The sequence below is a fragment of the Acartia tonsa genome, chromosome 15 (assembly GCF_053477335.1).
Source record: "Acartia tonsa isolate MP-2025a chromosome 15, ASM5347733v1, whole genome shotgun sequence".
Classification (NCBI taxonomy): domain Eukaryota; kingdom Metazoa; phylum Arthropoda; class Copepoda; order Calanoida; family Acartiidae; genus Acartia; species Acartia tonsa.
The window spans coordinates 24,296,642-24,312,884 of record NC_137274.1 but is presented as its reverse complement, the minus strand read 5'-3'; the positions used below and the strand labels follow the sequence as shown (position 1 = coordinate 24,312,884).

The window sequence follows — 16,243 nt, the reverse complement described above, 5'->3', positions numbered from 1 at the left end:
GCAAGATATTGGTACGTAAAGGACAGAAAAGCAATATTTTGCTATGTTATGCACATAGAAGCTATATTTTGCAAGATTTTGCTATGTGAAGGACAGAAAAGCTATATTTTGCAAGATTTTGCTATGTGAAGGACAGAAAAGCTATATTATGAATCTTTCAAGATGATTGAGTAGTAGCTGTGTTGAGTGCCCTAGGAAAATGGGGATAGATGTCACCGCTTTTGGCCGACCTATTTTATTGACATCATAGTAGAAGGGGAGGAGAAAGGTAAGGGGGTAGGAAACCTCATGGAAAATAGATGGGGTATAGGGTAATTCCTGACGTCAATAGAATAAATAGGCCAAAAGCAGTGACATTTATCCCCATTTTGCTAGGGCACTATATACAGCTACTCCACAATCATCTTGAAAGATTCATATTATGCTTTTTTGTCCTTAACATAGCAAAATCTTGCAAAATATAGCTTTTCTGTCCTTAAAATAGCAAATTCTTGCTATAATAGCTTTTCTGTCCTTTACATAGCAAAATCTTGCAAAATATAGCTTGATTGAGGAACAACATTGAAGAATCTAGTTGTAATCCTTTTTCTAGTTTGGCTTCAAAACTGATTAATATCCAGTAGATAAGAACCAGTTCTCGGCCACACTGAAAAATCATGTATCGTATTGTATTACATCCAGTTTTCTACAAATATAAAAATTTGCAATTATAAGATTAAAACCAGTTTTGTTAGCATGTGCCTTCTACAACTCTGGACTTAAAAGCTGGTCTTTAATCTTATAATTTTACATCTTTATATCTGCAGAAAGCTGTTTATAATACAATGCGATAAATAGCTATTTCTAAAAGTAAGCATTTATAGAATAATCTAAAATTGAAAATAGCTGAAATCATATAAAAATACTAGAATGTATATCAAAGGGAAGAATGGGACATTGGGCTGTTTATTGCACTAGTTCCCAACTACAATCTTTAAACACTCAACTTAAATAACCAACCAATCAAAATTAAAGACCCTAAAGTTGTTATGCTAACGTTACTATAAAACTTTGGGGACTAGAGTAATACACAGCCCTTTGTCTCCTCACTTCCTGTATGCGCATAGCCTTATGTTGATATTATTACTGCACATTAATTGAGTATTGAAAAGTTGAGATTTTAGCAATTAGAGATTCATCAATCGTAGCTTATATTGCTATATTATATTATTCGTCCAATAAAAAGATTTTATTTGTTTATAAATCAACCAATAGAAAGAGTTTATATTGTAGTATGTAAATTTAATAGCCAATCAGAGGAGCAAATTTGATCATGTGACCATTAATTGACCAATGAAAAATTAATCAACCAATAGAAAGAGTTTATTTGTCTTTTGAAAATTATTTAGCCAATTGGATAAGAGGATTTTGATCATGTGACCAATTTGAACCAATACCAGAAGAGTATTGAACAACATGACAATTCTTTGACCAATGAAATGAGTTTATTTAACCATATGTTTATTAATCAACCAATAGAAAGAGTTTATTTGTCTTATGAAAATTATTTAGCCAATTGAATAAGAGGATTTTGATCATGTGACCAATTTGAACCAATTACAGAAGAGTATTGAACAACATGACCATTATTTGACCAATGAAATGAGTTTATTTAATACTATGATTATTAATCAACCAATAAGAGAAGTATATTTAATCATGTGACCAATAAAAAAGTTAATATAATCAGAACATAGTAAAAGTGTCGGACTGATTATGACGTAAAATAAAATTAGCCAATGAGATGCCACTATAAATTTTACAATTGGTCAATAATGGCCTCTCATTGGCTAATTTTTTTTACGTCATAATCAGTCCGACACTTTTACTGTGTTCATAGTCATATAAATATTTGTTAATTTTTAATAGGTAGTAAAAAATAATTTTGCACATAATTTTTTTAGTCAAAAAATCCAAAAATTTTTGAGGTATAGAACTTTACCGACTTTTTATAGGCGACAATAAAATGTAAATTACACTGGTACCCAAGGTTTTATATAAATAGTATCCTACTCGTTGCTTAAAAACTTTGGGTACTTTTATTGAATTTCATACTAGAAGTATCCAAACGTGTAAACTTTGTATGTTAATCCATAGAAGGAGTAATTTTGTATATTTTCATTGGGGATGTTCAGTACAACCATTAATAGTTCATGTTGCTCGCCAGGTTCTCAGACATTTGCGGAGGTAGGGTTTTTTATCAGGAATCTAAAGGGATAAGACATTGGCTGATATATGATTTACATCCCCAATGACGTTACACAGAATTACCCCTTTATTAGATTAAAATTATTGGTTGAATAGTTTGAATACTCAACATTAATATAAAACTTTGGGGACTAGTGTAATAAACAGCCCATTGTCCTCTCTCACTTTTAATTAATAGGCAAGTAATATCATAGAATTTTTCCTATTAATTTTATAAAAATATAAAGATATGTATATTTTAGTTTTTATATGATAATTTTAATAGTATTTTATAAATTATACCTTAGTCAAAACTTAAAAAAATATTATCTAAGTTTCAAATTAAAAATCTTCCAAAATTGTTCTCAAAAAAGTTTTAAAATCAGCAGGGAGGGAGGGGACATTGGGCTGTTAATTACACTAGTCCCCATAGTTTTATAATAATGTTTTCTTTTTTGTTAGCTTAACAACTTTGGAGACTATTATTAAATTTTAATTGGTTGGTTCATTAAGTTTAGTGTCCAAAAGTTTCAACCACTAATTTTATTCCATAGAAAGGGTAATTTTGTGTATTATCATTTGGATTGTACATCAGTTAATCGGCCATTGGCTTATCCCTTTAGATCCCTAGCTGAATTTTTGTATATTTTTCATATAATTTCCACTAAGTATCTTAGATATAGAAAATTTGTATTATAGATAATAATTGAAATTTTAATTATAAATTAAACAATTGTAATTTTGCTTATGATAAAACCGTCCAAAAATAAAATTAACTTTATGCAAAAAAAGTGTTTTTAAAAGCGAAGCTTTTCTATAATTAGGTTCGGTCTGTCCGTCCGTCCCTACGTAGGACTAGGTCCGTGACGGACAGTTAGCTCTTTTCGTTAATTTAAAGAATTGCATTATCAATTCAAACTTTGCATGATGATTCCTATACCACTTAGATATGATTTAGGAAGCATAGCAACTCTATACTATACCAGAAAGTCCGTTTAAAACATGTTAATTTTTAACGTTTTTATTAACATTTTTTATGGGATATAATAATCCGATTCATCTGATTTTTTAAAATACTGATTCCTAGGACAACAATGTTTAGTGTTATAGGCGAAGCATGTCTATAATCAAGTCAGTATGCCCTTAAACAATAACATATATTTATGCAGTTTTGCAACAAATTTACTTAAAATTTTGTTTATACTTAAGCAATAATAATCTGCTTATTCGCTTTTATAGATGTTGTCATCCTTGTTTTTTTTATTTTTATTTTAGCTAAAGCATTGTATCCTGTCTACCTTTCTCTCTCTTTCTTTTAAACTTCTTTCATTTTTAAACTCTCTCTCTCTCTCTCTCTCTCTTCTCTCTCTCTCTCTCTCTCTCTCTCTCTCTCTCTCTCTCTCTCTCTCTTTCTCTCTCTCTCTCTCTCTCTCTCTCTCTATATCTCTATCTCACTTTCTCTCTCTTTTAAATTCGCCTATACTTCTTCCATTTTTAAAGGCGAAGCTTTTCTATAATTATGGTCGGTCCGTCCGTACGTCCGTCCGTAACTGATAGCTTTTTTCGTTAATTTAGGCATGTTAGAATTGTCCTATCGATTTCAAACTTTGCATGTTGATTTCTTTAGTAGTTAGGTATGATTTACAAAGCGTAGCAACTCTATAATCATTACCATTTTTAATATGTTGATTTTTTTACTTTTATAACAACAAATTGTTATGTGATCTAATCATCGGATTGATCTGATTTTTTGTTATATTGATTCCTGGGACAACAAAGTATAATATAATAAGCGAAGCAACTCCATAATTAAGTCCTAAATATACAAGTGTTAATGTCCGTTTGTCCTACCGTTTCAGTGCTTCGCTTTTATGGATGTTGTCATCCTTGTTAAACTAAAAGGTTATCAAATTCAGTTGGGAGATTTTATAAATTTTATTTGACGGATTTTTTTTTACAAAATTAATATAGATTAAGCATTGTATCCTGAGCCGAATCTTTAAATGTGTAACCTAATAGCGGTCTTTAAATCAAATGGCTACGCGTGGCAACGGCTATATGAGATCTTTAAATCACAACCACTTTTTGAATCTTTTAGTAAAAATTCTAAGTAAAAAAATAAAAGTAATAGTAAGTAAAAACTTCAAACATTTAAAAATCTATGTTTGATGGCAGCACTGGCAATGGCTATGGCTACGACTGCGGCAACGACTACGGCCACAAGAGAGAGAGAGAGAGAAAGAGAGAGAGAAAGAGAGAGAGAGAGACAGAGAGACAGAGACAGAGAGTTAAAAAACTACTTTTACACAAGGCCATTAATAATAACTTATGCGTATTACCTCATTAAAGCCTTTATTTCAACCAAAAATATTTTCGTTTATGAACACTTGAGGAGGGGAGAGTTGATGTTGATAACCTTTTTAAAAGCGAAGCTTTTCTATAATTAGGGTCGGTCCGTACGTCCGTCCGTCTGAGATAGATAGTTTTTTTCGTTAATTTAGGCATGTTAGAATTGTCCTATCGATTTCAAACTTTGCATGGTGATTCCTGTAGTAGTTAGGTATGATTTAGAAAGCGTAGCAATCGTTACCAGAATGTCCGTACGTCCATTTTAAACATGTTGATTTTTTACTTTTTTAACAAAAAATTTTTATGTGATCTAATTATCCGAATGTTCTGATTTTTGGTATACTGATCCATGGGACAACAAAGTACAATATTATAAGCAAAGCAACTCTATAATCAAGTCCTAAAAATGTAAGTATGTCCATAAACATTATCCTGTATCAAGAAGTTTTTCAACAAATTTACTCACAATTTTGCTTTGACTCTTATTCATTTATATTCTGATTATTCAGTTCTGACACTATACAAGTGTTAATGTCCGTGTGTCCTATCGTTTCAGAGCTTTGATTTTATGGATGTTGTCATCCTTGTTTCTTTTTATTTTGGATTTAAGAAGAAAAAGTAAAAAAGAATTTTTGGGGTGCGATTTCTCTTGGGAGGGTGGTGGATCCTCTCCCAAAATAGTCATAAACCCTCCCGGGACCTATGAGTAGCTACCAGGTTAAGGAGAACCCGATCAGTTCGGCGGTTAGCGAGATCATCCGGTACAAACAGCCAGACAGACAAAACCACATCCTGTTACTTTATTATAAGGAAAAAAGTTATTTATCTGTCCCTTTAGGATCTTGCTAACCACTGAACCAATTGAGTTCTCCATTGTAGGGAAGGGATGTTTTTATGCTATTTTACTGTCTGTTTTCATACCCTTTATGTTGGCCCGGGCTATTCATATTGTCTCATTGTGTGTGTGTGTGTGTGTGTATGTTTAAGTCTAGGGTTGTGTGTATGTATGTGTGTGTATGTGTATTTATGTGTATGTATGTATGTATGTATGTGTGTTATGTGTATTTATGTGTATGTGTGTGTGTGTGTGTGTGTGTAGGTTTAGGGTTGTGTGTGTAATTGTGTATGTCTGTGTATATGTCAAGGTGGTGTGCTTGTATGTATGGGTGTAAGTATGTATGTGTTTGAGTGTGTTTGTATGTATTTGTACAGGACAAGCTACTCTACAAGTAATGCGTATCCGTTAGTCTGTCTGTTTTACCTAGAGAGAGAGATAGGGGGGACATTGGGCTGTTTATTGACCTAGTCCCCAAAGTTTTATAAAAAATATTTATTATTCGGTTTCTTAAAAACTTTGGGGGCTTTTGTTTAATTTTACTTGGTTGTTTCATTGAATTCATTGTCTTAACTAATTGTAATCTACAGAAGGGGTAATTTTGTGCATCATCACTGGAGACTTACACCAATTTATCGGCCATTGTCTTATCCCTTTAGATCCTTTAGGTTTAAGTAACATAAATAATTGGCGTTGAATAATGAATTCAATTTTTTGCCATTAAGGTTTTGCTATTATTGAATCGTTTTATTATCTAAATTTCATTAAAGAATTAAAGAAGTTTATATAAACAAGGATGACAACATCCATAAAGGCGAAGCTCTGAAACGGCAGGACAAACGAACGATTTCTTCTTTACAGGGTAGCTTTTCATAGGTCCCATGAAAATTGATAACTATTTTGGGGGAGGGTACGACCACCCTCCTCAGAGAAATCGACAAAAATAAAAACCGCCGCCCTGCAGACAAATTTTGCAATTATCTAAAAACAACTAACCATATATTGGCGAAAAAAATATTTTGTTGAAAAGGTGATTTCAAAGTAGATTGAAAAGAAACAATTTTTTATGTCTCTAGAGGCCTCTAGGGGCGTAGTCCATAGATAAAGATCTTTCCATAGATAAAGAAGCATGTAAAATTAACTTTAACATAAAAGTCATTTTAGAAAAAGAAAGGGTTTTACAATATTCTTGTCCTAAAGTAAATATTTTCTCAATAATTAAAGGCTGACCAATAGGTATATTTTGAATCAAATTTAACAGTTATAAATTATTTTTGTTAAACTTTTTGTTTAAATTATTTCTATTTATTAATCTTTTGGAATCAAGCAACAAAACCTCAAACTTTAAAATCACACAACCCCCGCTAATTTTTTTTGTCACGAAACCTCCGTGATTAATTTTTTCCAATCACAAAACCTTTGGAATTTATCAATAATATTTTTTTTGTTGCATTTGATCAGAGTTAAGCTCTAAAAGGATGCTGTGAGTATTGGTGCAAAAAATATGACCTAACAAAAAAAATTAGCCAATGAGAGGCCGTTACTGACCAATGGCGGCAATGGTAGTGGACTCTCATTGGCTAATTTTTTTTGTTACGTCATATTTTTTGCACCAATACTCACAGCATCTCTAAAAGTAAAAATATTACACTGTCTTCTTTTCCTTATTGTACAACGTTAATTTAAGTAAATAATTTTCAATTTTAAAGGAAAACTTTTACTTGGGTAGATTTGAACCCGAGCACTGCATGTCTAAATTAACCTTATCACAAAACCTCAACATTTGATGAATGATTTATATGAAATGACTCATAAAAATCATGTTTGTGTGTCAGTTTACGTGTATGTTACAATTTACGCATGCGTATTAATGCCTATTGATTACTAGTAGGCCTTAATTTTGAAGTATATATTAGCAGGCCAGGTAGCTCTGGTACTTCGAATCATGATTATATTCCGTCTCCAAACAAATATGTACTGCTACGCTTGTGCGGGGTGTAATTCGCACATTAATAAATCTTATCTTATCTTATCTTATCTTATAAATCTCGCATGTAAATTTGTAGGTTGGTATAGACACCATTAGCCAGGCTGCGCAAACCTGTTTTGCATTTTTCCAAAAAAAAATGTTCACAAGAAAATTGTTAACATAAGAATAAAAGTTTTCATTGTTAATAACAAAATTATAGGAAAAATATATTTTGGACTTTGAGTGAAGTTTTACTTGAGTAAAATGTTGTAAAATCTTTTTAAATTTTTAAAAATCTCCATTTCTAGTCCTAATATGTAAAGTAACGGTTTAAGGCTATTTTTTAGACTTAAGTCTCGAAACAGTTTTATGCTATTTTTCTTTCTGTTGCTTCCCCTTCGAATAGAGATCCCTAGATGCGATAGGCGCATCAGCTATCTATAATACAAAGTAGAACGATGTCTGTCTGTCTGTTTGTTTGTACCAAAGGATCTCGCTAACCGCTGAACCGATCTGGTTCTCATAGGTCCCGGGAAGGTTAAGAACTATTTTCTTTGGGGATGGGACAACCCGAACCCCACGACCCCCCCCCCAAAAAAAAAAAAAATTAAAAATACCCCCACTAAAAAAATATTTTTTTATAAAACTAAAATTAAGATATTGGGGTCGACCAACCTCCCCCCTCCCAAAAAAAAAAATAATAAATTATTTTTATTTCAAATCTAAAATACGAAAAATTAGGTGATCAAGTCTCTTGGGGCGAAGCCGCTAGTTTTCTTAAAATAAAGTAACAGGATGTTTGTGTGTTTGTCTGTGTGTTTGTATGTTTGTACCAAAGGATCTCGCTAACCGCTGAACCGATCTGGTTCTCCTTTACAGGGTAGCTTCGCATAGGTCCCGAGAAGATTAATAACTATTTTGGGGGAGGGTACCACCACCCTCCCAAGAGAAATAACAATAAAATTGAAATATTTCCGCTGCATAGTGTCGCTAGCGTAGTGGCGCTGCGTAGAGACATGAATTTAACAGCTAATCATAATATAGACAAATTATTTCTCATATTCAATATTTAAATATAAAAAAAACATTTAAATGCCACTAGAGGCCTCTAGGGGCGTAGCCGCTATTTTTTTATAGTGATAGGATGTCTATCTGTACCAAAAGATCTTTACCAGTTGTGTGCCTAATCATTCAAGGAATGCCCTTTAATTCTTAGAAAAGGGACAAGACAATGGCCGATAACTAGATGTACATCCCCAATTATGATACACAAAATTACCCCTTCTGTAGGTTAAAGTTAGTGGTTGAAACGTTTTAACACTCAACTTCATAAACTAACCAATCAAAATTCACTGTAAGTCTCCAAAGTTGGCAAGCCAACGTTTAAGAAAACGTTATTATAAAACTTTGGGGGACTAGTGTAATAAACAGCCCATTGTCCCTTTTCTCTCTGATTTGATGCACTTACATATGTCTAGAATGTAGAATAGAGTTGCGTTTTTAATTGTAACAAGGATGACAACATCCATAAAAGCAAAGCACTGAAACGGTAAGACAAACGGACATTACCACTTGTATTTTGTCAGAACTGAATAAGCAGAATATAAATGTACTAGCGGCTTCGCCCCTAGCCTCTAGGGGCTTTGCCCAAGAGGTGAAAAAAAAAATTATTGCGAGAGACCATAAAGGACCATGGAAACTCCTTCAAAAAAAAAAAAAAAAAAAAAAAAAAAAAAATGGGGGGGGATTTTTTGGTTTTTGGGGGGGTTGGGGGTGTCCCACCCCCCGAGAAAATAGCTTAAAACCACCACAGGACCAATAGGTAGATACCCTGAAGAGTAGAATCCGATCGGTTCAGTGGTTACCGAGATCTTAAGGGACAGACAGACAGACGGACGGACAGACGGTCAGACGGACAGACGGACAGACAGACATCGTTCTACTTTGTATTATAGATAAGAGTCGAAGCAAAATTATAAGTAAATTTGTTGAAAAACTGCTTGATACAGGTTAATGTTTATGGACATACTTACATTTTTAGGACTTGATTATAGAGTTGCTTCGCGTATAATATTGTACTTTGTTGTCCCAGGAATCAGTATACGAAAAATCAGATCAATTGGATAATTAGATCACATAAAAATTTGTTGTTAAAAAAGTAAAAAAATCAACATGTTTAAGATGAACGTACGGACATTCTGGTAATGATTATAGAGTTGCTACGCTTTCTAAATCGTACCTAACTACTTCAGGAATCACCATGCAAAGTTTGAAATCGATAGGACAATTCTAACATGCCTAAATTAATGAAAAGAGCTAACTCTCTGTGACGGACGGACGGACGGACCGACCCTAATCATGGAAAAGCTTCGCTTTTAACAATGGATTTATTATTACCTGGATGTTACACCAGATATTCATGTTCTCTAATAAAGTGAAACTTGCAGCGGGCTAAAATAACGATTTGCCCCCTTTAACCCCCTTCCTACTGGATGAACGAACTGACCAGTAAATGAGTTTCATGTTAGCAGGCTAAATTGATGACAATTTTACCCCTGTCATAATATCCATGTATATTCTACATCCATTATTGGAATGGGAAAGCTTAAACAAGAATGATTATATGCATATGTAGGGCAAGAGAGAAAGAGAGAGAGAGAGAGAGAGAGACAGATAGATAGATAGAAAGAGAGAGACAGAGACAGAGATAGAGAGAGAGGGAGAGAAAGACAGAATTAGTCAAAGCGAGAAAGAGAGAGGGAGAGAGAGAGAGAAAGAGAGAGAGAGAGTGCGTAAGAGAGAAAAAGACAGAGTTAGACAGAGAGAGAGAGAATGTGTGTAAGAGAGAGAGAGAGGGAGAGAGAGAAAGAGAACGAGAGAGAGAGACAAAGAGAGAGATAGAGAAAGAGAGAGATAGAGAAAGAGAAAGAGAGAGATATATATATATATAGAGAGAGAAACGAGAGAGAGAAAGAGTTCTACAGAGAGAGAGAGAGACAGAGAGAGAGAGATAGATAGATAGAGATAGAGAAAGACAGAATTAGTCAGAGAGAGTAAGAGAGAGAGAGGGTTAGACAGAGAGAGAGAGAGAAAAAGAAAGAGAGAGGGAGATAGATAGAGAGAGTGTGAGAGAGAGAGAGAGAGAGAGAGTTGGATAGAGAGAGAGAGAGAGAGAAAGAGGAATATAATGAGAAAAGAAAAGAGATATAGAAAAATATAGGGAAAGCAAGGAGGGAGGGGACATTGGACTGTTTATTACAATTGTTCCAAAAGATTTAAAATAACGTTTATTATTCGTTTGCATAACCTTGGGGACTATTATTAAATTTTGATTTCTTTGTTCATATGATTCAACCAGTAATTTTAACAGCAGGGGTAATTTTGTGTATCATCATTGGGGGTGTACATCAATTTATCGGCCATTGTCTTATCCCTTTAGATCCCTGTCAAAGAAGCTGCATGTCCGAAAATCTTGGAAAGTGGCCAAAAAAAATTGCCATTTAGAATATTTAAATATTCGGATCAGCTGTTTAGTTTGTTATTTGTTTTTTTTTATTAAAATGTGAATATACTTTTTTTAAAAGCGAAGCTTTTCTATAATTAGGGTCTGTCTGTTCGTCTGGAACGAATAGCTTTTTTCGTTAATTAAGGCATGTTATAATTTTTCAAATTTCAAACTTTGCATGATGATTCCTGTAGTAGTTAGGTACCACTTAGAAAGTGCAGCAACTCTATAATCATTACCAAAATGTCCGTTTGTCCATTTTAAACATGATGATTTTTAACTTTTTTTAAAGCATTTTTTTCTGTAGTATAATCATCAGATTGATCTGATTTTTAGATTACTGATTCCTATTTGAAATAAGGTACAATATTTTAAGCAAAGCATCTCTATAATCAAGTCCTAAAAATGTCAGTATGTTCTTTAACAGTTTTCGGTATTTAAAAAGTTTTGCAACAAATTTACGCATAATTACGTCAAGTATAAAAGTTTAAGTAAATTTGTTATAAACTGCTGAAATACAGGACAATGTTTATGGACATACTTACATTGTTAGGACTTGATTGTAGAGATGATTCGCTTATTCCATTGTACTTTGTTGTCCTAGGAATCAGTATTCAGGCCATACAATATCACATACAAATTTGTTGTTAAAAAAGTTAAAAATCGACATGTTTAAGATGGACGTACGGACATTCTGGTACAGGAATCACCATGCAAAGTTTGAAATCGATAGGACAACTCTAACATGCATATATTAATGAAAAGAGCAATCCATTCCGGACAAACCCTAATTATAGAAAAGAATAGCATTTAATAAGGATGATAACATCCATAATAGTGAAGTTCTAAAATCAGACAATAGGACAAACGAACATTATTCCTTGTAGAGTGTCAAAACTTTATCATTATTTCTTGTAGAGTGTCAAAACTTAATCATTATTTCTTGTAGAGTGTCAAAACTTAATAAGCTGAACATCAATTTGTCTAAATAAAATTAAATATAAATTGTTGCAAAAAGATAATATAAAAATACTTTCAATTTTGGGATTTAATTATAGAGATACTTCGCATTTAATATTAAACCTTGTTGTCCTAGGAACCATCATAAAATTATCAAAAGTAATTATATCATTCAAAAGTTATTGTTCAAAAAGATAAAAATCAGCATGGTTTAAAGCGACGCACATACTGATTATAGAGTTGCTACACTTGCTAAGTCGTACCTAACTGTTATAGAAATCATCATGCAAACTTTGAAATTGATAAAACAATTCTAACATGTGTGTTTCAAACTAACGGATTGACCCAAATTTTAGAAAAGCTTCGCTTTTAATTTCAATTAGACAATCTTAACATCAGCTCTATAACTCACTTTGTATGTTTGTCCATCCATGTTTTTTTTTGTGCTTCGCTACTTATGGATGTTGCCATCCTTGTTTATTTTATATTGGATGGACGTTTAGAATCCGTATACTAAAGTAACAGGATGTCTGTTTGTCTGTCTGTGTGTTTGTACCGAAGGATCTCACTGCTGAACCGATCGGGTTCTCGTTAACAGGATAGTTTCTCATAGGTCCCTACCGAGAGAAATCGCCCCTAGAAACCCAAAAAAAATATTTTACTAAAATTTAAAATGAGTGGGGTGGCACCCCCCCCCCCCCACAAACAAAAAAAATTCTCCCCCCCAAATTTTGTTTTACTTTTTCTTTTAAAATCTAGAATAATAAGTTGGGTTCTCAAATTCGACTCTCCCCTCATCAAGTGCCCCTAGAGGCTACGCCCCGTAGCCGCTAGTTTGAACATATTTTGATAATCAGGTTTTATCTTATTCGTTGGCTTAATAACTGTTGGGACTTTTATGGAACTTTAATTAGTTAGTTAATTTAATCAAGTGTCCTAACGTTTCAAACACTTATTATGATCTACACTAGGGGTAATTTTGTGTATCAACATTGGGGATGTACATTAATTTATCGGCCATTTAGATCCCTGAATCTTTTGTCCAATGTCCCCCACCAATCAAATGGTATCAAGGATATAAAGGGATAAGACAATGGCCGATAAATTGGTGTACATCCCCAATGATGATACATAAAATTACTCCTTCTGTACTTTACAATTGAAACGTTTGTACACTCAACCATAAAAATTCAATAAAAGTCCCCAAAGTTTTTAAGCAAACGAATAAAAAAAGGTTATTATAAAACTTTGGGGACTGGTACCCAAATTATTTTTTATTTAAGATAGAATGGACGCAGCCGCTGAATTGCTACAAGATCTACCAAAGGTATTAAAATCAGTGGTTGAAACGTGTGAACACTCAACTTAATGAAAGCAGAGCAGCCACGCCTCAGTCAACAGGGATCTAAAGGGATAAGACAATTGCCGATAAATGGATGTATATACCTTATAATGATACACAAAATTACCCCGTCGGTAAATTGAAATTAGTGGTTGAAACATGTGAACACTCAAATTAATGAAACAACCAATCAAAATTCACTGAAGTCCCCAAAGTTGTTAATCCAACGAAAAAGAAAACGTTATAATGAAACTTTGGGGACTAGAGTAATAAAATGCCCATTGTTTTCTCTCTATCTAAATTTGTTAAGATAGACAGCTGAGAGAGAGGTTATAAGGGAATGTTTATTACACTAGTCCCAAAAGTTTTACAATAACTTTTTTATTCGTTGGCTTAACAACTTTGGGGACTTATGAATTTTGATCGGTTAGTCAATTAAATTGAAGATTCAAACATTTCAACTACTAATATAAATTTACAGAAGTGGTACTTTTGTGTATCATCATTGGGAATGTACATCAATATATCGGCCATTGTCTTATCCCTTTATTAGATCCCTGGATGGATTGTCTGTTTAGGAACAGGTTTAGCCATTCAGCTGAATTTTAAAATTATAATATAATGATTTCACTGAGGCTTACACGCGGCTCTGATTGTTAGTAATACATAATTAACTCAACTGTTTTATCTTTTTTGAAAGTTCAACCATCTATTCCTCTCTCTCTCTCTCACTCTCTCTCTCTCTCTCACTCTCTCTCTCTCTCACTCTCTCTCTATCTCTCTTTCTCTCTCTCTCTCTCTCTCTCTCTCTTTTTTTCTCTCTAATTATCTCTTTTTCTAATTCTGTCTCTCTCTCTCTCTCCCTCCTTCTCTTCTATTTCCTTCTTTCTATCTTTAACTCAATCTCTTTCTATTTTTCTCTTTTTTTTCACGCACTTTCTCTCTCTCTCTCTCTCTCTATCTATCTATCTATCTCTATCTCTCTCTCTCTCTCTCTCTCTCTCTCTCTCTCTCTCTCTCTCTCTCTCTCTCTCTCTCTCTCTCTCTCTCTCTCTCTCTCTTTTTCTGTCTACTAAACCATTTCTCTTTTTGAAAATTGGCAGTTTGTATGTAGTAAAAGTTGTCGCAAATATAGGTATTAATTTATTCTATCTGTTTAGGAGTCTACCCTGTCTTTATTTTTATTATGATACAATACTTTATATCTTTCATAGCTCACATATAGAACTTTGGATACTTTACCTATAAGTTGTAAGTTCGTAATTTTTGAAAATTTGCAGTTTCTATGTAGTTAAAGTTGTCGCAAATATAGGTATTAATTTGTTCTATCTGTTTAGGAGTCTACCTTATTTTTTGCTTATGATACAATTCTTTATGTCTTTCATAGCTCACCTATAGAACTTTGGACACTTTACCTAAAAGTTGTACATTTGACATTTGTAATTTTTGAAAGAGTTGTCACAAATATAGGTATTAATTGATTCTGTTTGTTTAGGATTTTCATTACATATTTGACACTGTTCATTTTATTCTGTGTATCCAAGGAGACAGGGATGACTATGGCGATAGGTAAGTTGAATAAAACATTTGGGGACAAAGCATTTTTCAGGAAAAATCATGTATCATATCGTATTATTTCCACTTTTCTACAAATATAAAAATGTTCACTCATAATATCAAAATCAGTTTTGTTAGCCCTAAGATGCCAAAGGCATGGGTTTTTATCATATAACTGTACATTTTTAAATCTGCATAAATACAATGCGATAAATAACTATTTCAGTTTTGGAACAGCAACTCGGACAAATCCTTTTGCCAGCTGGATGTCTGCCATGATGTCCTGCTTTGCTGGAGGTCTTCTCGTCAGGTACAAATTTGAAACCGATTAATATCCGCTGGATTAGTACCTGTTCTCAGTCATGATATCAGAATGATGTCCGCGTAAAGCTGTCTATAATACTATGTAAATCCCAAATTATGATTCACAATATTACCCCTTCTGTAAATTAAAATTAGTGGTTGAAATGTTTTTACACTCAACTCATTGAACCAACCAATCATAATTCCCTATAGTTTTTAAGCCACTGAATAAGAAAACGTTATTATAACACTTTGGGGACTAGTGTAATAACTAGCCCATTGTTTTTTCTCTCTCTCTCTGTATTCAACACACTAACATAAATGGAAGTCCTAATTGTTTAAGGTCCAAATCATTTCTCTTACTTTTACAATTAATTTCATTTCATATGACATACTATTTAAATCAAATTAGCATTATTATTGTCACACATCTGGCATATCAGCAGTGGGTAGCATGTATTAATCACATTATTTATGGCTGCCCTCCTAACATCTGAAATAGCATAAAACTAGGACTTTTATTTGATAATTAGCCTTACACACCCAATTAAATATTAGAGCCATTGTTCCATCTTTAGATCCCCAATATAATCAGGAAGCTAACTAAAGGAATAAGACAATGGTCGATAATTTGGTGAACACCCCCAATGATTACACGCAAAATTAACCCTGTTGTTTGATCAAACCTTTTAATGAGCCAACCAATCAATATTCATTAAAGTTTTCAAAGTTGTTAGGCCAACAAATAAGAAAACGTTTTTACTTTGGGGACCAGTATAATAAACCTCTCACTGACATTGTTTTTTTTCAGCCCTTTGTGTGGAGAACCGGTTTTGGGAGCATGGAATGACAATCTAAAAGGAATATCATAAAACTGAAATTTGAGTAGGGAAAGGAGGGGAGATATTTTACAGTTTTATATTGTACTTGTACCCAAAGTTTTATAAACAAGCGAATTTATGACTCTAGAGGGGAACGATTAGGAGACCTAATTACGCCTGAAAGAAATCAGGCCTTATCTGCCTTAAGTTATTACCTAATGATTAGGAGGCTGGTCACTCCTTTCTCGGATCCAGAAGTAGCCTCGCAGTACTTCTACAACCTAAAACAGGAGACTAATCAACCCCTTGACACCTATTTTGAAAATAAACTTAGGGTGTTCAAACTCATGAATCCTGGCCTCATACCTAAAAAGAA

The 16,243-nt window shown here is 33.3% G+C and overlaps 1 protein-coding gene across 1 annotated transcript; it reads left to right on the top strand.

Annotated features, from left to right (window-relative positions):
* Window positions 1-13,050: 13,050 nt before the first annotated feature.
* LOC145307662 (trimeric intracellular cation channel type 1B.1-like) lies at window positions 13,051-15,964 on the top strand. The gene is made up of 4 exons (XM_080150155.1): window positions 13,051-13,171; window positions 14,682-14,755; window positions 14,970-15,053; window positions 15,858-15,964. The coding sequence occupies exons 1-4, from the start codon at window positions 13,133-13,135 to the stop codon at window positions 15,916-15,918; spliced, it is 258 nt and encodes an 85-aa protein (XP_080006281.1). The 5' UTR covers window positions 13,051-13,132; the 3' UTR covers window positions 15,919-15,964.
* The last annotated feature ends 279 nt before the right edge of the window (window positions 15,965-16,243 follow it).

Coding starts and splice junctions, on each gene's coding strand:
- LOC145307662 (XM_080150155.1), top strand. CDS start 13,133: ATGGACGCAGCCGCTGAATTGCTACAAGATCTACCAAAG. Junction 13,172..14,681: donor TGCTACAAGATCTACCAAAG/GTATTAAAATCA, acceptor CTGTTTGTTTAG/GATTTTCATTACATATTTGA. Junction 15,054..15,857: donor GCTGGAGGTCTTCTCGTCAG/GTACAAATTTGA, acceptor GTTTTTTTTCAG/CCCTTTGTGTGGAGAACCGG.